At 40.5% G+C, this 22,935-nt stretch overlaps 1 protein-coding gene across 2 annotated transcripts in view; it reads left to right on the top strand.

The window, feature by feature from the left end:
- Positions 1–22,935, top strand: part of LOC121299827 (TBC1 domain family member 22B-like) — a 151,379-nt gene that overhangs the window by 94,283 nt on the left and 34,161 nt on the right. For both annotated transcript variants that reach the window (XM_041227942.1, XM_041227943.1), the window contains 3 exons: positions 11,959–12,065; positions 14,808–14,883; positions 17,057–17,184. In XM_041227942.1, the coding sequence (XP_041083876.1) occupies positions 11,959–12,065; positions 14,808–14,883; positions 17,057–17,184 (311 nt within the window). The remainder of the gene's footprint in view (positions 1–11,958; positions 12,066–14,807; positions 14,884–17,056; positions 17,185–22,935) is intronic.

The raw sequence follows: 22,935 nt of genomic DNA, 5'->3' as shown, positions 1-22,935 counted from the left end.
CATTTCAGATGCACTGAATAGGAGAGGAACGTGCTTCTTGGTAGTTTATTGTATCATTGATTTATTTATTTTAACAACCTAACTGAAATATAATGCAACTTTGTGGGGGCTTGAGGTTAAGAGGAATGACTGACTGTCTTCCAGGGGCTTCAGTGGATGTTACAAAGCATCATTCCTAACGAGTACGCCGACAGAACGCACTGTTCCTGACAGCAGCCTGTTTCACCCATGTGTTTTATCTGCTTGTCTTAAAAACGCATTATTGTATTACATCTTATTTATAAAGGGTAGCATGGCAAGCATTGTCCAGTTAGAAAGATCTGTAATCTTTTTCAAACTATACTGCAAGCAGGTAACTAGGCAACGGTGTCATAGTGCACGTCAGCAGCAGAAGCATTATTTAAATGGAAACAGGATTACAGCAGATCCCACTGCATGGTTTGATTCATGACAACAGAACCATCACGTCAGCATCAAAAATTTGTATGGTTTGGCTTTAACATCTTCTCATGCGATTGGAACGAAATGATTTTAACACGGTTATCTTTCCCTTACATAACGTCCCATATGAGAATATCTCATGACACATTCCTCCTAAGATATATAGTTTGAAACTCACTCTGCTGTGCTTCAATACGTTGGTCTGTTGAAGAAAATTGACTTGTGAGGAGAAATCTGTCAATGCCCTGTGGGTATTGTTTAATTCCATCAACCCACCAGGAAGGGCACTAGAGATAACAGCTTTCTTAACTGGTCTGGAGGGAGAGCATTGCTTCCAGCACAGTATTACTGCTGCTGGACCCTATCCAAAACACAACATCATTTGATACAGTGCAAATCTATGCATTACTATACTGTGGAATGGAAACTGGGGGGTGGGATGTACAGTTCTCTTGCCAGGGAAGGGATATTATTTTATGTTGGGCTAACCAACGGACACTCTGTCTCTAAGGAGCGTTAGTCAGTGATGCGCGTTACAGAATAGCTGACCAGATGTTCAACTCACTGCTGTGCAAACTGATGAGACTCTTCATTCTGCATTCAGCTGTCTAGGTCAACACTTTGACTGGTGTGCTGCTGCATTGAATACACTGATAATGTACTTCAGGGTGATCTAAACTGACTTGTCATAGTCTTGTGCTGCTTATCAGTGTTGAGGCATCTCATAACTGGACAGCTGTGTGTTGTTTACTATACACACACACACACACACACACACACACACAGTGACACAGGGGTCTAAATTGGCAACAAAAATGGCCTTCAGTTCAATATATTTGTAGAGTGCACCAAGGCCACTAAAATTAAGTCAAGACCAAAGTGTGGGATGAGTCATTTTACATAGGATTCATTATAAAGCTTGTTATTGGCCACAGAAAGAAACAACAAAGCTTAATTCAGTAGTAATAATTATTTATTTAGAAGCAGCAGGTGTGCTTAATACACTTGACCTCAGTGCTCGGGGTTAGCATACCCACACTGTTGCCCCGCACAAAGATGGCGTCGAGTAAAAGCATGATGTACGTCACGGTCACATGATCTCTGCAAGAACCCTTGCACTGGCCCAGCGCCCTCTGTTATCAGGAGGCTGAATTACAACTCAAGACCATCTTTTCTTATTACAGGGTATACAGCAATTGAAACAGTCAAGTTAGTTATAGTAAATCATTTATTTGAAACCTGAAATACAGGCGTCTCTAGTTACTGTAACTGAAAGGGCACTGTGGCCATAATGGACGTGAATAGACACATATTTTGAGGGACACTGCGGCAATTGAGAAGGGCACCCACGGCAATTGCCGCATGACAGCCATTAATATGTGTGTGTGTGTGTGTGTATATAAAAAATGAAAATACGAAACTTTATGATGTCTACTGTATGCCAGTTTCCATTTAAATCATGCTTCTGCAGCTGATGCTGCACTGACTCTGTTGCCTGGTTACCTGCTTGCAGTACAGTTTGAAAAAGATTACAGATCTTTCTAACTGGACAATGCAGAGTATCAAAACATGCTACCCTTTATGAATAAGACATTGTAACAGGGGGGAGATCTGTGCTGACTCTTCTGGTGCATCCATAGTGCTGCAGGAAGAGGGCAGCAGCCTTACATTATCCGCAGTCGGTCATGGCAGTGACACAGTGAGGTAGGAGAGAGGGTATGTGGGCTCTCCCTCTCTCTGAGTGGCTGAGAGGCAGGCCTTGGGAGGATTGCTAGCCCTATAAAATAACGTTCTGCTGTTCTCTCAGCTCTGCCAGTGTAAGATGAAACAAGGAGCTAGTGGAAGCTCTGCTGCAGGACCGAGAATGGTCGGAAAAACAAAAAACAAAAGAAACCCAAATAGAAGAAAATAAAAATATTAATAGAGGGTAAACCTTGGGCAGACCCCATACATGTATAGAAAGCAGGCTGAGGGAGTGTGTAGAACAGAGATCCGGGCCGTGCGAATAGCGACGGTTGGGGTAACGCTGCCAAGTGCAGTACCTTTATTTTGTAGTTTTATTACTGTGTTTTATTTTTCCCTTTTTCTTTCGGCTTTTGTTTTTGATTATTCTTTTGAGCACATGCGAGTGTGACTGCATTTTAATTGTTCACCAGCATTGGTATCCCTGTGGTCCTGCCTACCATTGCTGGTAGTCAGGCCACGGATAACAGCGCCCTCTGCGGGCTAAAATAAATCATTGAATGGAAAAAAAAACAAAACAAAGAAATTGAATAAATGAAACTGGGCACCTGTGCGGTGTTTCAAGTACACCTTTCTGTCTCCTGTGTGTCAGTGAATTACCCACCACCCTTTCACAGACGTATATAGGCTAAAGTAGGTCCACTTTCAACTGGCATCTTTTTAAGGAGTCTAGAATGATACTAAAGCTGACTTTTTTTTAATATGGTTATTGCATGTTGGAATTGAGTTCAAGTTTTACTAGACCTCGGTAAAGTACAATTTAGAATTCAGAATGTTCATAAAGTGGGATGTTGTGGTTGCTGCGGATACAGTATTGTGAAAGCTTGCTTGATCTGTATAGCACCGTTTTAAAGCATTCAAATAATTCAAGAAGGACATACTTGCACGTCAAAGAAATTATGAATCAATGAAGTGCCCTTCTGCAGTAAGATATAGAACAACATAGACTAACCATATTTGTACAAATATCAAGGGAGCACTGTATAGAGTTACCTAGAACAAGTTAATTTTGAATTATTGTAACAGACACATCCTGTGTATGAAAAACAGATTGGCTGTGATGTGACAGCACATTAAATATATAAACAGACAATCAGATTGTGTATTGTAAAATAAATTGCACCCTGAAGCAAACATGGTTTTTAAAGTTGGACGGAGAGGAAAAAGAATTGGTAGCAATTTCTAGTTTGGAACCTGTGCGGCGGCACAAATTATAGCTGAGAAAAATGTGAGGCTGAAGAAATCAATAAGAAACTGTTTTCCCATTGTTAATGAATAACCCCTATGATTTGACAAACAATGAAAACAAGAAACCAGGTTTAGTGGGTGGCTGTTTATGCAGAGGCTCGGGCAGCTGCAATTCATTCTCTAGTAAAAACAACCTGGGTGAAAAGTGACAGCTCTAGAGAGGGTTTTGTTCCGAGGCTTCACTTAGTGATTCAAATGTGACTTTTAAGTCCAAACAATTAGATCTGATGTCAATATTCCCAATGTTCTGTCAACTGATGAGCCAACGCTTCACTATAATGCCTGACAACTTTGCACTTTCCATCTCCTGGCTCCTTTATTGTAGATGTTGACCTGGTAGATTGTCACTTACACGCTTGCAGACATGTTGATGAGAGGATGTGTTCTAGTGTTCCTGTGCTGACCCTTTACAGCAGCTGGATCACTTTAATGAGGCATAATCTGTCTCTCCAGCACAATGAAGCAGGTCTCAAAGTGCAGAGAAGCAGTCTATAAGAACAAAGACTGAAGAGTGATGGGTCTTATCAGTGATCTCTATTGCAAACTGTTCATCTAGTTACACAATGGGCATGTGAGTGTGTGTCCTGATTTATTAGTATTTATTAGTATGATTCCATTAGAGAGGACAGTAATATTCAGTAGTCCTGTAGGTGTGTAAGTTTGTACGTGCATAGCTACAGTTCATGGTATCAGATCACCCCCTAAACCTTGATTCAGTTATTCATTTCTTCTTATTGTTTTAACCAAGAGTGTATCCTTTGAGACTGGAGCCTCATTTCAAGGGGTCGGGTCACATCAGGTCATGTGGTTGGTGGGAGCATTGTCAGTTAACATGAATTCAGCTGTGTTCTAATATATGTTTGCTTGCATTTACACACACACTTGTACACACACGTTTCATTAAAACTGCCGGTTATGAGTGACAGATACTTCAATAACATCTAATGAAAAAACATCCTCAGAAAATCCCCCCGAATTATTTTAAATTCCATCAGCCTGGCCCTCTCCAGGGACACAGGCACTGCCTGCTGCCTCTCTCCTAAGCCCGAGACGATAATTCCCTTCCTACAACGAACTGTCTGCTTGCTTGTCACTTCTCGCTTTGGTAAGGTTAGCTTGTGTCTCCCACTTGCTTCTAACAAGTGTCTTGCTTCTTCCATAGTCCAAGGGTGGCGTGGTTTGAAACCTGTTAATTACTGTGTGCTACACTGTGACAGCAAAACCAAATACTGTGTGCTCTCATATATGTGCATATACATACATGCACACACACACACACACACACACACATGTAGAAATATTGTGACAGAGCATAGGCTGTGGGAGTTTAGAACTTTACATGGTGATGACATTGCTTGATTGTATAAACGAGGGAATGATTGACTGTTTAGTGTTTGATTGTGTAATAGTGAAAAAAATAGTGAAACCTCCGAAGACTGCACTAGACAGGCACAGCAAGCCCTCATGCGTGTGTGTGTGTTATGGGCAAAACCTGAAATAAAAATTAAATAATTTATTTTGGGCTTTGCCCAGGCAACCCACGGTCTGTCCACTGCTTCTTGAGCAGTGTCTGAATCACTCCGCCTGTTCTTTCATTCCTGTTCTGAGTGACAGGCAGACGTATGCAGCAAGGAATTAATATGAGACCCCCCCCCATTGACACTTGCAAAGTACCGTCGGCAACAGCCGGACAGGAATCGAGATGTTTATAAAACCAGCGTCACACTTCGGAACAATGTTAACCGCAAAATGGAACAAAAGTGAACATGAGAAACTCCACTGACACTTGCATATAAAAAGGACATATTATTAATAATGTAATCACAACCAATAATGCTAAAGAGTTGCATTGAACTGTCCAGTCGGAGAGGTGGATGCAGTTACCAGGTGGAACATGAATGATTGGCTGATTCCCGTTTCTCAGTGTTCATGACAAGCGATCTGAGAGTGGGAGAGCGCACTCTGCGGAGTGACAGTGTTAAAGTTAAGCTCGTAATACATATCTAGATTAATAATTTGTTTAAAATAAATGTCATATATCATTACATATTTTATGTAGTCATGTCATCAATAAAAATACATTTTTAATATATGCCTATTTTCTGAAAGCGGACTTGTGATTCTACTCGGGTAGGCGGGTCAAACAAGCTCTGAAAACATCAAATGAAAGGTCTTTCTGATTCATTTCAGACTTTGCCCGGGCAATCCTCGAATCGCCCAGTTTCAAGGTTTGCCCATAATATTATACCATTTATGAAATCATTTTAATGATTCATTTATTTGGTTAGAGCTCTCCAGAGCAAGCAGGTGTAGACTGTGAGGGTCAATGCTGTTCGCTGATTGAACTGATAAACAATTCCTAGTGAAACACTTGATGAAACAGCTGCTTGAATTTGTGCAAAGTAATCCTCGCATCTTTTCTGCCCCTGTTGTTTGATTGGTCTCTGTTATGTGCTGTGTGTACCTCTGATTGGATGAACGGACAGTTGATCTCCAGTGCTGAGATCGTGGGTAGTGGTGGCTGCTGGCATTGCCTCCAGGTGTAGAGAAGGGCTTCTATAGACTGAGCAAAGAGTTCCAGTGCTTTATAAAATCATTTTTCTGTTACGATTTTGAGATGCATGCGGCGAGACTCTTGGGTTGGTGATTAAAAGGCGAGACCCATAAAGGAAGGAGGTATGCTTATTGAACTGGGTCAGGGCAAAGTCAAAAAAGATTAGTTGAAAAACAAAAGCAATGAAAGAATGTATTTTTTTTTTTAAATCCATAGCTAACAAGTTACAAAAATAAATAAATAATACATTTTCCACCATGTTGGTTTGTCCCTCTTCTTGTAATTAGCATCGAGGCTACTGTCTTACTGATGTCTCTCCGACATCCTCAATCAACAAGGAGTGACTTGATGAAGATATATCTGTTCATTGAGATCATTCATATGTTTACAATGTGTTGTTTAATGTGGAGACTAAAATCCTACTCTCCGAGTAATCATGTTTTTATTTTATCTAACAGACTGAAAAAAAAGAGTCCAAGTTTAACCCATATTGTTAGCTTTACTGCTTGTTAATTCTCATGCACAGAGTTGTCCACGGGCTGTCATACAATCTGGTTTGTATGTTTTGTCTTTGATTTCTGAATCTACCCAATTAGTTTGATCCCTGATTTAACCTCCTGCTCTTGGCTTTGCAATATAGAAGCTGTCCAGCTGAAAGCTGCCTTGATCAACAATTGGACCCAGTTAAAGAGGCAGAAACATTTCCTTTCTGCAGAAATGCGATGTTGAATAAATTGGTGTTAAGAGTCAAATAGAAAACTGTAGTATAAGATCTCGGGAGAACAGGATTCTTTCTCAGGCTTTGATATGTGTGGCTCGGAGTTGTGTGTGAAGTTAGGTGCCTGAGGGGGAGGAATAGCTTGCATACAGCCTGTGCTTGGAATACACACCATGCAGGATGTAATAATAGCAGGCTGTGTGAGAGGGGTTCAGGAACGACCTTTCTGACAAACTGGGATAAGGTATCCACCAGTACAAAGAAGCTGGTACGTGCAGTGACACAACGTTTAGAGGCTGTGATAAATCTAATGGAGGCCATAGCGACATTTTAATAAAGATTGTACAGGCAGTAGACTTTTCTTCACTAAACGTGACAGTGAAATCTAAGTCAAGTAGACAAACGATCACAGGGACTTCTAAGTGTTTTTGATAAGTATGCATTTACACCTCATTGCCGCTTACTATTAAATTGCCACAATAAAAAAGTCATGCAATTTTTTTTATAGTAGCACATTATAGTAATTATAGTACATGCAAAGGAAAAACAAAAGATTGACTGAGTTGGTTTTAGCTCTGCATGTGACTGAAAGAGGTTAAAGCCAGCCTTAAACAAGCTCTTCCCTTGTTTACCAGATTCTATTGTGTTCTGGTTAGCCACCTCTCCAGCACGTGCAGAGATAAACGTGTTTTGTGAATAAGAGAGTAACAATAACACAGGATGCAAGCACAGCTACATTGTTACACGCTTCTAAGAAATCAACATGCTTTTGAACATGCACTGTCTTTCCTCTCCTCTAGGTAGAGAAGAGTTTGATTAATATGCACAGGGATGTGCAAGTTGTGTACGCCCTTGAATTAGTTGGAAAGCGCCCTCCCGTTTGCAGTGTACACTGGCTTTTGTATGCGAATGAATTCTGGTTTGAAGAGTCTGGCTGATTGCTTGTTAGGATTGTTAGGCTTTTCTGCGCTATTTGTCCTTGCCAGTTCAGTTTTGCTTTAGCTGAAGATGTGTTGCAGACCCTCATTACTGTTGTGCTCCACATGCTATGAAATGCAAAAGTGTAGAGCGTGGATCAAACATCAATTGGAAAAACAGAACAGGTTGACCTTTATTTATTTATTTATTTATTTATTATATTTTATTTTAATGATCTTCGCTTTGTTCTGCTGCAACACCACCTTCACTCCCTGTGTTGTGGGTAGTCGGATCCCTTCTGACCTTCGTGGGGTCCCTAAACTTGTCATGAAGTGAACGGGAATTCAGTGTAAGCGGGCTTCACTGGAGTCCAAAAATATCAACAGAAAAGTAACATTGTACCTGCTTACATTATGACAGTGTGGATGGGGTCAAATTAGAACCTGTAGTTGATGTGGTCAATACTGGTGGTCAACAAATGGTCAAATTGAAACAGTGATCTTCTCTCATGGAGGCAGCTTGTGAGGAAGGAACAGCTTTAGAAGTACCAACTGAGCAAATACTTCTGCTTGCCTGAGCCTCTTGAAAGTCAGTGAGATGTTCACCATTGAGTCAAGCAGTGTGGACTGGTTACTGTCAGTGTGAATCCTGACCATGTTCACACAGGGCAGTGCCATCCAATTTGCATGATATTGTGGGGGACCAGTACCGGCAGCTCAACTGTTACACTGCCACCGTCTTCTGTGTTCAGCACGTCATGGTGTATGTGATATCATTTCTGCATGTAGGCTGTGGGCAGGTCTGGCTTAACAAGAGAGGTTCCAGTCCGCCCTGGATACAGCGCTGCTTTAAAAAACCTATCCGATCATTTCAGTACCTATGATGTGACATTCATGGAAACAGACCACTCAAAACAACAGACCAGTAAGCTAATCTAATATGCTAATGTATATTAGCATGACGATGGGTTTGTTTTGGCATGAGCGCGCCTGCATCACTGACACTTTTTTAAAACCATTAACTCCAAGCTTTCGGGACAGCCATTGTCATTTTGCCAGACAGCTGTAGTGTATTTTTGTATTAATTTTTCAGTATACAAGACGCTGAAACGTTTAGTCTTTCCACTACTGCTTCTGATGAGCTGCAGTTAGTTTCTTGTTTTAGCAGCTGCGTTTGTCCATCATTGTATTGTACCCAGAGCCTCGGCTGCTTGTTTCAGCACTTGCGTACACACTGGTAATCATAATAATCACTGATTGTTACATTGTGTTTGTTAGAGTAGTACTGTTGCATGACAATGGGTGGTGATGATTCTCAATGGGGTGATACTGTTGCCACTCAGAGTGAGAATTTCTCTGCTAACATAGTTAAAAATGGACCCTGCCCACTGTATATACTGCATGTGCATTGAATTCTTCTGGTTTCTACATAAGAACATAAGACTCTTTACAAATGAGGGAGGTCATTCGCCCCGTCTAAGCTCGCCCGGTTCCTGCTATCTGATTGATAAGTCTAAGGATCGATTGCACCAACGTGGATTAAATAAAACTCAGTTTAGTGCTAAACTAGGGTTTGTTGATCGGGGGCTATTTTCTAATCACAGCTGCACTGCACCACAAACATTTAAAGAGGATTAGTGAATCTTGCATTAAGCAGGTAATTCTAGATTTCTGATCAGCAATCAGTCAGTATTTGTATACACTAGATTTAGCAAATATAAAAGCAAGTGTAAACAAAAAAGAAGAGTTCAAGCATTCAGTTCTGTTCATTTTACTCATTATATACTATTTCTCTGCTGTGATGATGTTTTATATTAATTCTTAAAAAGCGACAACATGCAGCCTGCAGCTTTCCTTCAACCCTTCTGATCTGTAGTTGTACCGACCGGATTGTCCTGCATTAAGAAGAACATAAGAAAGTTTACAAACGAGAGGAGGCCATTCGGCCCATCTTGCTCGTTTGGTTGTTAGTAGCTTATTGATCCCAAAATCTCATCAAGCAGCTTCTTGAAGGATCCCAGGGTGTCAGCTTCAACAACATTACTGGGGAGTTGATTCCAGACCCTCACAATTCTCTGTGTAAAAAAGTGTCTCCTATTTTCTGTTCTGAATGCCCCTTTTTCTAAACTCCATTTGTGACCCCTGGTCCTTGTTTCTTTCTTCAGGCTGAAAAAGTCCCTTGGGTCGACACTGTCAATACCTTTTAGAATTTTGAATGCTTGAATTAGGTCGCCACGTAGTCTTCTTTGTTCAAGACTGAACAGATTCAATTATTTTAGCCTGTCTGCATATGACATGCCTTTTAAGCCCGGAATAATTCTGGTCTCTCTTCTTTGCACTCTTTCTAGAGCAGCAATATCTTTTTTATAACGAGGTGACCAGAACTGAACACAATATTCAAGATGAGGTCTTACTAGTGCATTGTACAGTTTTAACATTACTTCCCTTGATTTAAATTCAACACTTTTCACAACCTTTTTTATAGCTTCCCCACATTGTCTAGATGAAGACATTTCTGAGTCAACAAAAACTCCTAGGTCTTTTTCATAGATTCCTTCTCCAATTTCAATATCTCCCATATGATATTTATAATGTACATTTTTATTTCCTGCGTGCAATACCTTACACTTTTCTTTTCTCATTCATTCTGAATATCAATGAACTGTAAGAATAGCTTTGTTTTATGTTGAGTAAACTTTTAAATATTCAGTGTGAAAGTGTTTATAGGCTACCTAAAGTGGCAGGTTATGTTATATTCATTTTATTGTCCTTGATTATGATGTTTCAGACAAAAAAGCTTTGAAGTTACAGAAAACATTAATTTATTGGAGACGATACATTTGGAATGAGCATTCATTGAAGGCCATTAAAGTTTATTAAGCCCCTTTCACACTGGCATGCTCTACCCGGATCAGAACCTATCCTGGTCAGGACCAGGGGTCATGCGGTTTGGTTACGTCATTTCACACTGCTTGTGATAAAGCAGGGTTGACCTGGGTGACAGACGCAAGTGCACAATGCGCGTATCAATACCCCGGAAGCAACTTGTTACAATCTTCTCTGGATTGAACCGTTGGCCCAAATGTTGATTAGAGCAAATGTTTCTACATCCCTGCTGCAGCCTGGCTCATGCTGTGTCTCAATCATTAAGTTCACGTTTAAACCACCTACAAGGAAGGGTTAAATGTAATCCACCGGTCACATTTAAACCTGGATTAAAATCAGTGGTTTTGTGCAACATGATTAAAATGTAATTCTTGATTTAATCTGGGTTATTGGTTGTTGCATCGACCCTCAATCTATCTCCACTGAATTTCCAAGTGTGTCCTCTGGTCCTGGTGTTTGTACTGCACTTGAAGTATTGGTTGGGACTAATTGTATCAACTCCTTTTAAGATTTGAAAGACTTCATGTCCCTGCTAAGCCTTGGCGAGAGGTACACTACTCTCTTTCATACACTGGCCAGCAAAACCACATTCAAACTTGACAGATGCTCAGGTTCTGAGTAGCTGAGCTCAGCCCAGCCTGCCTTACCTATGTTGTCCCAATATATAGAGCACTGGTCTGTTCTGGTCTGTTGTTTCATTGACAATGCTGGTTTAACAAACTCAAACCACAGTTTAATATCCCCTTACTGTAACATCTCTGCTCTTTTTATAAGTGCATGCTGTGGGTTTGGAAGTCTTTCAAAGCATCTATTATGTATTGTTTTTTAAATATCCAGGTTCATTATTTATCTGAACTCCTGTGACAGTTTAGAAGAGAGACACGGCCTCGCTTCCTCAGCCTGCGGTTTATACCAAGCTGCTTTTAATGTTTAATAAACCATGTGGATTTAAATGCACCCTGAGAAGAGACTTGGGCGTCCTGCTCTTGTCAATACCACCTCTTTGTATTCCTGAGGGGTTCTGTAATAATCTTCAACTTTGTAAAAAGATGAAAACCCCTGTGTGATGCAACGCCCGAGAACACTGGAAGTGTTGCGCTTTTCAGGCCCATTCAACATGTCCTGCTTTACTAAGATAGGCTGTAAACATGTTTAAGGGTTAGCTGTCTCAGTACATTATTGCTGTGGAAGCCAAAATATGTACTTAGTAGTAAGTTTATTGAAAGAGCATTTAAAGGTCAAATTAAAAACGCTCCCCACTGAAGCAGCTTTGTGATAACCTTGCATTATACCTATATCTAGGAATAGCACGACTGGAGAACGTAGCCTGGCTTGCCTGCTGTTTGTGTTTGAAGTACAGGTGAAGCCTTGCATTCATCAAAACTCCAGATCTCTTATGAATGTATATGCACTATATCTGTATATAAACCTTCATGCACTTTGTCTTACAGAGGACGATGTGGAGAATTTTGATGTGACAACCCTACCTCAACATGTGCAAAGAAACATCGAAGCTGACAGTTTCTGGTGCATGAGTAAACTGCTTGATGGAATCCAGGTAATATCTGCCACTTCGCTCTGTTACAACAGGAGGAACTCTCCACGGCTCTCATTTTCCTGTCATTTCTTTTGTAAAAGAAGTATTTGCCACATGGTAGCTGGGCTCTGAGAAGGGAACGCAGGTCTCGTAGCGCGGACACAGCTTCTGCAGCATGTTCAGTTCATAGTGCTGATTTTATATTTCAATGGCAGCATTTTATTACATCATGAAAATAAATTATTGCGTGTTGTAATGAACATGTGCTGGCTGTCACTCACAGCCCAGTACCATCAGTACAGATTGCATTTAAAACATTGAAACAGTAATTTCCTTTTGAAGTTACACAGAACATTTCTCTACTTTGTTATACAACATTCATTGTGAAGCTTCAAATAAATACCCTAGTAGGTTCATTTAAAAGTTCCTGCACCTCCGTTGTCTCTTGCTAGTGCTCTAACCCTAACAGTTTGTTTCACCTTTTACAAAAAATCAAAAAACAAAAATGTTGCAAATGTAACCTTTGAAGTGCAGCATACAAGCGAGGTGCAAGAGTGTACAGTTCTGTAATGTGTGCGGATCATGCATGTTCACTGCTGTGTTTCCTGACTGGTGCAATAGTCTGTTCAGAATTGCATACGCAGAGTTTTATTAGAACAAACATTGTTATCTTCCAGACATTGTAGTGTGGGTTATTGATTATGCATACTGCAGGCTTCATGTATCAGAAAGATCTTTGAACTTTTTTGCTCTGGGGGTTCAAGTTATGTAGGTCATCCACGACCTGTGGTTACTGAGACATAATTACGGGATTGAAGCCCACATAGAAACTGAGTTACACAGCTTCACAGCCCTCCTGAACTGCGGAAATCCCTCCAAAGAAGGATGAGCGTTACTGGAGAAACTGCTGACGTGCGTTTGCTTTGCTGCTATTTGTGAAGCTGAAGAGCATCTCTTATCACAAGGGCTGTCAGGAGCGAGTGCTTACAGGCTGCAGGGCCAGCTCTGGCCAGATGCACCTGGGATGGAGAAGTGCTCATGCAGAATTTCAAAGGGTTATGAGGTGCTTATCCTCGGGGATTACAATATAAATGAGAAAACTTGTCTAAACCAGAAAGAGCAGGGTACATGGACGCCGTGTCAAACAGGTGGATTGGTATTATTACTTTATTACACCAAGTAATCCAAAAGACCACGTTTAGAGTTATTCTGTACTGTTCTTTATCTGTATCAAAATTGTTGAATATACAGTACATAACCATCTGCACATTTGAGTCTGGTTTTCAAGCAATCAATCAATCTTTATTTTATATAGCACCTTTCATTGTGGACCACCATCACAAAGCGCTTTACAAGATAGTGAGGAACAATGCATAATACATTAAATACAGGGCATAGTACATTAAATACAAGGCTAGGATGTGAGTTCTAAACATTGTGGATGTGTGTGTTATACAGAATCGTACGAGTAAGATGGAGTGAAAAACCAGAAGTAGCAATTTAGACAACAGCTAATAACAGATATCAGGCTTAAAGAGCTTTTGAAAACAAGAGAGAACAAGTGGGTCTTGAGAGTTGATGTGAAGCGAGTGACTGTGGAGCTGCACGCGCTAAAGCTGGGAGAGAGTTCCAGAGAGTCGGGGTCATGAAGCTTAAAGAGCAGCCTCCGAGTGTGGGGAACTTTTGCTTAGGTATAACGAACAAGCCAGAGTCAGAGAACCTCAGCTTGCGTGCAGAGACATAGTGGGTCAGCAGGTTGGAGAGATATTCTGGACCTGTGTGATAAAGGGCCTTGTAGGCAAGCAGGAGAATTTTGAAAGTAATCCTGTACTTTACAGGTAGCCAATGCAACTGGTCAAGACAAGAGGTAATGGGATTTTATTTTTTACATGTGCTAAGAATCCTAGCAGCGGCATTCTAAACCAGCTGCAATCGGTTTATGGCGTGTGACGGAAGACCACCATAGAGAAAGTTGCAGTAGTCGAGTCGAGAGAAGGTGAATGCATGACAGACTATCTCTGCATGTGGGAGGGAAAGGTAGGGACGGACCTTTGAGATGTTTCAGAGGTGGTAGAAGGAGGATTTGACTACAGAGGAGATGTGAGCATCCATGGAGAGGTTACTATCCAGAAGTACACCAAGGCTTTGTATAGTGGGGGAAGGCAGCAGCAGACAGTTTCCAAGGTTCAAGGAACCAATATTGAGATACTTGGTTTTAAGTTTTTTTTAATTGTGTGTGTGTTGGGGGGGGGTAACATGAAAATACATTCAGCCTTCTGCTTTGTAAGTTACCTCCACTCCAACCTCTTTTGCAGACCTACAAGACAAGTTTGTTTAAAATCACAGGTCTAGACTACAATGCTAGAATGCTTATTTTCTTTTGTAGGAATGTTGTAACAGGTGCAACAGGTTTACCATTTATTAGTTCCAAATACCCACATTACACTCTACATTGAGCATTATTGTTTATGACAAGATACATGCATCTAGTATAAGTTATTTATTCAGATGTTACTCTATTCAGGTGCAACCAATAACTAACTACTATATTTAACAAGGTTACTGTGGTTAATTGTGTACCAAATTTTTCTTTCCCATACATTTCTGCACATGCGTTATCATTTTAAACCTAAGTTACCATAGCAACTCTACTTATGCCAGACACCTCCAGCAAACTGGTTTAGCATTACCACCTCATTGTACTCTGTAATTTTGTTTATGCTAATGTAGAGTAAAATGCTGTGCTCTGTTTTTCTTTTGAAGGACAACTACACGTTTGCTCAGCCAGGAATTCAGACAAAAGTCAAAGCCCTGGAAGAGCTAGTGAGCAGAATCGATGGTAAGACTCTTTGTAAGGTTTCCTTGCTGTTAGTTTTGTCCTCTTTTGGTAAGTCTCTTGGTATTCTTGCTGTTAGTTTTGTCCTCTCTTGGTAAGGCTCTTGGTTTTCTTGCTGTTAGTTTTGTCCTCTCTTGGTAAGTCTCTTGGTTTTCTTGCTGTTAGTTTTGTCCTCTTTTGGTAAGACTCTTGGTTTCCTTACTGTTAGTTTTGGCCTCTTTTGGTAAGTCTCTTGGTATTCTTGCTGTTAGTTTTGTCATCTCTTGATAAGTCTCTTGGTATTCTTGCTGTTAGTTTTGTCCTCTCTTGGTAAGTCTCTTGTTTTCCTTGCTGTTAGTTTTGCTCTCTCCAGTCTGCCATTCCTGCTGTTGTTTGTGATGCCATGACACAAGTAAATAGCCCGGTTCCATCACAAATTCAATATGGAAATATCTGATTTTCAGAATTGCGCAGTGATAGCCATCGGTTTTGCTATTAGACTCATCTAAATAGCTGCCGTTCCCGTGTCCCCCTTCACCAGCCAAGCAAGAAATAATATAGGCAAGCATTTGAATGCAATGGAATCTGGATGTGTCGCTGGGAGTGTCAATCAGAAGGGAATGTTGTACAACAGTCTTCTGACCCAGCGTGATGGAGGCAAGACATTGATTTTCACTGAATCTGAGCAGAGAGGTTCCTTCCTGAACTGCAGCTGTCTGTCAAGGAGTTAGTGCAGTGGAATAATACCCACACAACATAGGATTCTGTATTTGAGGACCAAAGACTCTTGCCAACAATCAAGTGTTTTGGTTGTCATTTCTGCATCAGCACTGTAAAAAGGCTCATACACTTTGGGGGGAGAAAAAAAAACTGTAATGCACTCCTTCGAGCGCCCACAGGATTCAGTTTCATGTGAACCTCTGGACACTTGCCTGATTCAATTTGCTACTGTCTTCACATTTATCAGATGTAAGGCCAGCGGTGAATGTTGATGCTATGTGATCCCTATGAAACAGTAGTCACAAAGAAGGTTGCGATGCATTTGAAAATATATGCTACGGATCGGTACCCATTTTTCTTTCTCTCAGCCTCTCGGGTGCACGCAGCTCCATCAAAATTGATTGGTTTTGCTCTTCTGTGAAAGGTTTTATTTACCAAGGGAACCCAAAGCAGTGCCTCGCATAACACACAGACAACACAGTTGTGTCTTTTCTGGATATCACTATAGAACCCTCTCTTTGTCAGTGTGCTGGATATCACTATAGAACCCTGTCTTTGTCAGTGCGCTGGATACCCCCCCCCCCCCCCCCCCCCTCCATGGAAAGGTAACACCCTGTGTTTATGATTTGGATACCCCAACTGATGAACAAGGCATCTTGGATAAAGAACCTTCATAACCTGGTTTGTTTCTCAGGGAAAGGAAAAGGAAACAAATGGTGGAGCAAATTGTGTTAATCATGGCCTTCCGTCCTTTCACATTTCATTGGGGGCGCTTAACATCTCGGAGACAACAACCTGAACATCAGTGCTGGGCTGAAATGAGCAGTTACTGCAGTTCCCTTTTGTTGAGAGAAGACTGTTCAGTCCAGCAACATGACTCCCTGTTACCCCAATCGTAAACAGCACACAGTGCTTCCCCTTTATAAGGCTGTAGTCGGGAGCCATAGTTAAGAGACTGGGCTATTTGTTTTACGCTTTATAACGAGAATACTAGTGCTAGTGTAATGGCCTTATAACTTGTTCCACAGTATAAAGGGTCTCCTTATAAAGTGAGAGCACTGTACCTGCAATTAACGCATTGCTACTGAAACCAAACGAAAGAAACCCTTTAAACTTATTATATAGTATATAGCACTGAGTCACCAATTCATCAAAAAATTATTCACATCATTATTCTTTCTCTTAACCATTTGACTTGACTCTGCAGCTTGAGCTGACAAAGCGATACAATAAATGGGAAGAAAATAAAAGAATGCGGTGGCTGTTTATTTTCATTGCTGTTTTTTAAACAGTAGAAGGATACAGATCAGTTGTAGATGTGGCTCTGTAAAAGTACATTCCAGGGCTTCATAAAGAGTACTAGTCCACACGGGGGGGAGGCTTGGTGCAGTGTTGCATTGTGATTTGTGATTCGATTATTATTGCAAGCATTGCCTACTCTGCCCTGCCCTGCAGTTGTCATTGTGTTGTGTTTCAGAGCATGTCCACAATCACTTCCAGAAGTACGAAGTGGAGTATCTGCAGTTTGCATTCAGATGGATGAATAACCTGCTAATGAGGGAGCTTCCCCTGCGGTGTACCATCAGACTCTGGGACACTTACCAGGTACAGAAACCCCTGCTGGCTTCAAAGCCTCTGTTTTGTCAGAGAAGGATAGTGTGTATGTCTTTAATGTGTGGGAAAAAAAATCTATCAGACGTGGGCTGTCTCGGGTGCTGTACAGGTGTTAGTTTCCAGGGGCATCATCCTTCCTTTCTTTGAGAAGTACTCTGTAGAGGTAGTAGAGCACTGGCATACAGTAAGTTTAAAAAAAAAAGCTTAGTTCTTTGATACAGTTTGGTGCTGTAATAAAATATCATATTTACATATATATATGTCTGAAAAATATGAAATTGTAACAGTAAAGTTCGAAAATCCTTTATTATGCAATATATGCCAATGCCAGGGATGGAAATACTACTCCTATTGCATAGCAGTGTGATCCATTTCTTGTTTTGCTGTGAGTTTAAAGACTCATCTTAGCTTGTTACCTGCATTGTGGTTAATCAAGCTCTTAGTAAAACCTTGAATGCAGTAATTTTTTATGGTGGTAAATTTATTTTTAAATCATAAGGGACAGATGCAATTGTGCAAGTGATTCAGACTCTAGCCAAGTGAGTTAGCTGGCAGTTACCTTTGCTAAAGAACTCAAATTATTGACACAGTCCCATTTTCTGAATACTGTGTGCCTAATTGCTCTGTAATCTGGTTGGTGTTGAAAGCTGTGGTTTTGGGAATATAGAATACTTCTTGCAAATTTGCCAGGTAGTTCTACCAAATCCACATTCTGTTTCTGCTACACTTCGTGATGGTGCTAATTTACTGGTGCTGCATGGATTTAAATGGAAGTAATAATAATAAAGAAAGCAGTACACTACTTACAGCAGTGCCAGCCATTCTAGCCTTTCATATACGCATAATTAGGCGCTTTCATAATTAGTATTTAAAAGTAAAATGTGAATTTTGAAGCTCATTTATGCAATGATCACGGCTGTTTGTCTGTCTGTCTGTCTGTCTGTCTGTCTTTCACAGTCTATGTGATTTAAACAATAATTGCATTGGATTTTCACAAACGTTTGTCATGGTCTTCCAACCTCCAGTCTCAGATTCCAATGAATTGATACGAACTTTAGCTAACATACAGATGAAAGTGGTCCAAGATTAAGAGGACCCTACGTATGTGTGTTCAGTGTATGTTTGTTTTTTTAATCTTGTGACATGGATTAAATAATGACTAAGTATGATCATTTCCAGCCAACAAAAACTGTTTCTATTCATTATTTACCATATTGTGTCTGCATGCATGATCTGATGCGACTGTCTTGCAGGTTGCAGCTGTGGCTCCCTGTGCACAATTGCACTTAACAAGTAAAACCCACTTTGCTTTACTTTACATAACCTTTATTTGCATAGAAAGATGACAAGAAAAAGATGGTCAGGATATAAAAACCCCCTTCAGCTTTGCAATTTAAAAGCAGTTGTAGTTTCTGTTTTCTTCTAATTCCATTCCCTGGCATAATGTATTATTGTGATGAGCACTAACCACAGCCCCGAGAGACCTGCTTGAGATGTACGTGAGCAAACTCATGCTCTGTGGACATTGTGTAATGCTGGTAATATTGCCCTGACATTTAGACACACACATTCACTACTGGAACGTCAGCAATAATTCGCCCTTTTATCAGGTTTCCGTACTTTGTGCACTGCCCATTAGATCAGGTGAAACCCATCTCAGATGATAGACATGCTGTATATATCTTTGTTTCTATCTTTTCTCTGTCTCAGTGCTTTGCAAATTCCATCTTGTTGTTATACCAAGTACCATTCACAAAAAAACTAGAATTAGCCTATAAAAAGCAGCCTCTGACATGCCAGGAAGTGCAGGAGCAGAGGGTCAGTGTGGTGATTTCTGCATGCTGGGCATGTGTTTATAGACGCAGGTAACCTTTCATAGAACCTAGATAGAGATGCATCTGTATGCCTGTCACTGTCCTTTTGCATCACCAAAGTGGAGGCATTTCCCTTTAAAACACTACATTAATGTTTTTAATTCACTATGGCAGCCATAGTATTTTCCCACAAGTTGCGTAAAGAGAGGCTGTTGCTGTGCAAAAGAAAGAAAATCAATAGAACTCAAAGCACTTAATTGAGCTTAATCGTTCCCTTCAAAGCCAGTATTCCTCTAATCTTTCTTTGTTTCTGTTCAACCAGAGTTTTGTACGTAGAAATAAACAGGAGCGTACAATGAAGAGGGGGTGTGGAAGCCAAACATGGTGGTATTGTTTCTGGCCCAGTTATTGTTACAATCTGCCAGGAAAACAGTTTGATTAACCATTCCAAAAGATTTACAGGATTAAAAGGAGCAACTGTCTCATTTAACATTTATCAAGCTGTTCTTCCACGAAAGACTTGTGTCCATCCTGCAGTCCTCCTGCACTGCAGCAGAAAAAGGGCTGGTCTCATTTTTGTATCCCCAACTCCACCCTGCAATTTTAGATAATATTTTATCTGCTAAAGTGATCATCTATAAATATGTTATAAAAATGATGGATACTAATATTCAAAACATACCAAGATAAAACATGCAACTAAAGCAAACTTTATACAGGAATTGACTTTATAACATAATAAGAAGCCTCCCTCTATCAGAGTAATTGTACAGTCTGCGCCGCCTAATCGGGATACTGATAATAAGGATTTCTGCTTAAATGGGACCCAACTCTGGGAGACGGTTCTTCCTGATGCTGTGTATGTTGTTTAATTGAGACGTCACTTCTTTTAATTGGGATACAGTATTTTGAAATGATGAATGGAGTTCGTGGCGCGCAGTGCAGGGAGTGTGGGCCTACACTGTTGAGCTGTGACTTGTGTACGTTGTGTAAGCCCCCCCGAACACTCGAAGGAGCTGGAGTGGGCGTGTCAACATCGCAGGTGCCTCGCCTTGTGATAACATGTGATTTCATTATTTTTAGGGGGGAAAAAAAGCAATTCATTTTGTTTAAAAATAAATACAAACACTGGACTCTTATTTTAAATTATGTATTTAACATTTAATCATAATGTGATGTCATTTCATTATTTTTCTTTTAATTTAGAAGCGTGTGTAAAAAGTGTGATTAAGGCTGTCTCAAATGAGGACAGCCGTTATTTGAGATATTTTTACTTCTTCCGAGGTGTCCCGATTTAAGGTAATAAAATCGTAATAAATGGCTGTCCCCTGTTAACCCTCGCCAGTGCCTGTAATTAAATGCTTACAGGTGCTTATCAATGCATCCTGCAACACATGTGGGAGCTGAATCTCTTCAGAAGCAGTTCTGATTCAAAGCAATTAAGGTGTCACAGTAATACATTCAACATTCATAGTGAAGTATGCGGCTGCAGCAAGCCTGCACTGTTGTGTATTTCCACCTCTGTTTGTGTTTCAAGATACAGATTTCCCAAATGCAGTGGATTGTGTGTGTTTTTTGTCCTTTGCAAAAAGGATCAGAGTATCTGTGTGCTATGTATATTTGTAACATATGGGGGGTGGCGACATGAGATAGAAAAAGGTTATGCAATTCCTGCCCTTTAATCTTCTTTCTGTACATATTCATTGCACTGCTACCTGCTGTATAATCAGTGTGTTTCATGCATGTATAAGAGTTACAGTAATCCATGCTGTTTCTAATCTTTTAACAGATCATTTCAATAACTTGGGGGTGGATGTTAAAAAAAGCACTTTGCTATTGTATATATGGACATTTCTTATTTTTACTCCATTATGATAAAATATACAAAACAAATAATATAGCTCTTTATTTTCTAGAATACTCTCCATTTGCTTTCAAATCTCTGGAATAATCCGACAGGAATACCTACAGGGCTGCTGCACTGATGTGTATTAGTACAGGGGGAGGGCTAGGTTGGCCAGGGTGTCCTCGGCTCACCACTCACCAGTGACCCCTGTAGACTGGCCAGGCGCCTGTGGGCTTTTGCCTGCCAGCTGCCCAGGGCTGCGCTGTCCTCCGATGCTGTAGTGTCACGTGGCTGCACGGTGAGTCATCAGTGTGTAAAGAAGTGGGCAGCTGATGGCTTCGGAGGACAGCGTGTGTTTGTCTTCGCCCCTCCCGAGTCAGCGCAGGGGTGGTAGCGGTGAGCTGACCCTAAATAATTGGACATTACTAAATTGAGGAGAAAACAATAAAAATAATTGGCGACCACTGAATAAAAAAAGAAAAAAAAAACACAAAAGTGTGCAATATCAAGGTCAAAGTAACAAATAATATCAATAAATAATAACAGTAGAAATAACACTTGAAGAATACAGGAAATTAATAAGAATAATGGAACACAAAATTTTAAAAATAAGCAAATAAAATAGATAAAAACATTTATTTGTTAGTCAGGTTAAAAAGACTAAAAACTGTAAAAGCCACCCATTTTCTACTGCAGGCATTGGGCTGCCAAGGATGTGTTGTTGGGATTGGTCCAGTTTTGCCCTTATGAAGAAGTGAGGAGTTTTTTGTGTTCCTCCTGCAGAACAGACGGAAGCAGCACCGCTGTGCTCAAATCTTCAATGCCTCCCCTTCACAGTGATTGCACAGCCACTGTACAGCTGTGATGAACATGCCTGGCTGTGAGCTCTAAGATGGGTTGAGAGACACAGAATAGAAACGTGTTTGTGAAGCGCCATGTTTCACACACTGGCACGCCTTGATTCTGCACACTGAGCTGCCCAAGATCCGGCGAGTCTGCCAAGGATTCTGGGAGGCGTATTTCTGGAGTAAAGCACCATGCCTGAGATGTGTCCAGCTGTGTGCTCGAGTGCCTCTCACAGACATTCCGTTTGCAAACAATTAGCATCAAAAATGCAATTTATCAATGTACTGTATGCTGTTCGGAGAAGCAAAAAACATGCAAAGAGCTATTCAAGACAGTTAAGAAAATAAGAACATAAGAACATAAGAACATAAGAAAGTTTACAAACGAGAGGAGCCCTTTCGGCACATCTTGCTCGTTTGGTTGTTAGTAGCTTATTGATCCCAAAATCTCATCAAGCAGCTTCTTGAAGGATCCCAGGGTGTCAGCTTCAACAACATTACTGGGGAGTTGATTCCAGACCCTCACAATTCTCTGTGTAAAAAAGTGTCTCCTATTTTCTGTTCTGAATGCCCCTTTTTCTAAACTCCATTTGTGACCCCTGGTCCTTGTTTCTTTTTTCAGGCTGAAAAAGTCCCTTGCGTCGACACTGTCAATACCTTTTAGAATTTTGAATGCTTGAATTAGGTCGCCACGTAGTCTTCTTTGTTCAAGACTGAACAGATTCAATTCTTTTAGCCTGTCTGCATATGACATGCCTTTTAAGCCCGGAATAATTCTGGTCGCTCTTCTTTGCACTCTTTCTAGAGCAGCAATATCTTTTTTATAGCGAGGTGACCAGAACTGCACACAATATTCAAGATGAGGTCTTACAAGTGCATTGTACAGTTTTAACATTACTTCCCTTGATTTAAATTCAACACTTTTCACAATGTATCCGAGTATCTTGTTAGCCTTTTTTATAGCTTCCCCACATTGCCTAGATGAAGACATTTCTGAGTCAACAAAAACTCCTAGGTCTTTTTCATAGATTCCTTCTCCAATTTCAATATCTCCCATATGATATTTATAATGTACATTTATATTTCCTGCGTGCAGTACCTTACACTTTTCTCTATTAAATGTCATTTGCCATGTATCTGCCCAGTTCTGAATCTTGTCTAGATCATTTTGAATGACCTTTGCTGCTGCAACAGTGTTTGCCACTCCTCCTACTTTTGTGTCGTCTGCAAATTTAAC

Source organism: Polyodon spathula, chromosome 25, assembly GCF_017654505.1.
Source record: "Polyodon spathula isolate WHYD16114869_AA chromosome 25, ASM1765450v1, whole genome shotgun sequence".
NCBI lineage: Eukaryota > Metazoa > Chordata > Actinopteri > Acipenseriformes > Polyodontidae > Polyodon > Polyodon spathula.
This window is presented reverse-complemented; position numbering and strand designations above follow the sequence as displayed.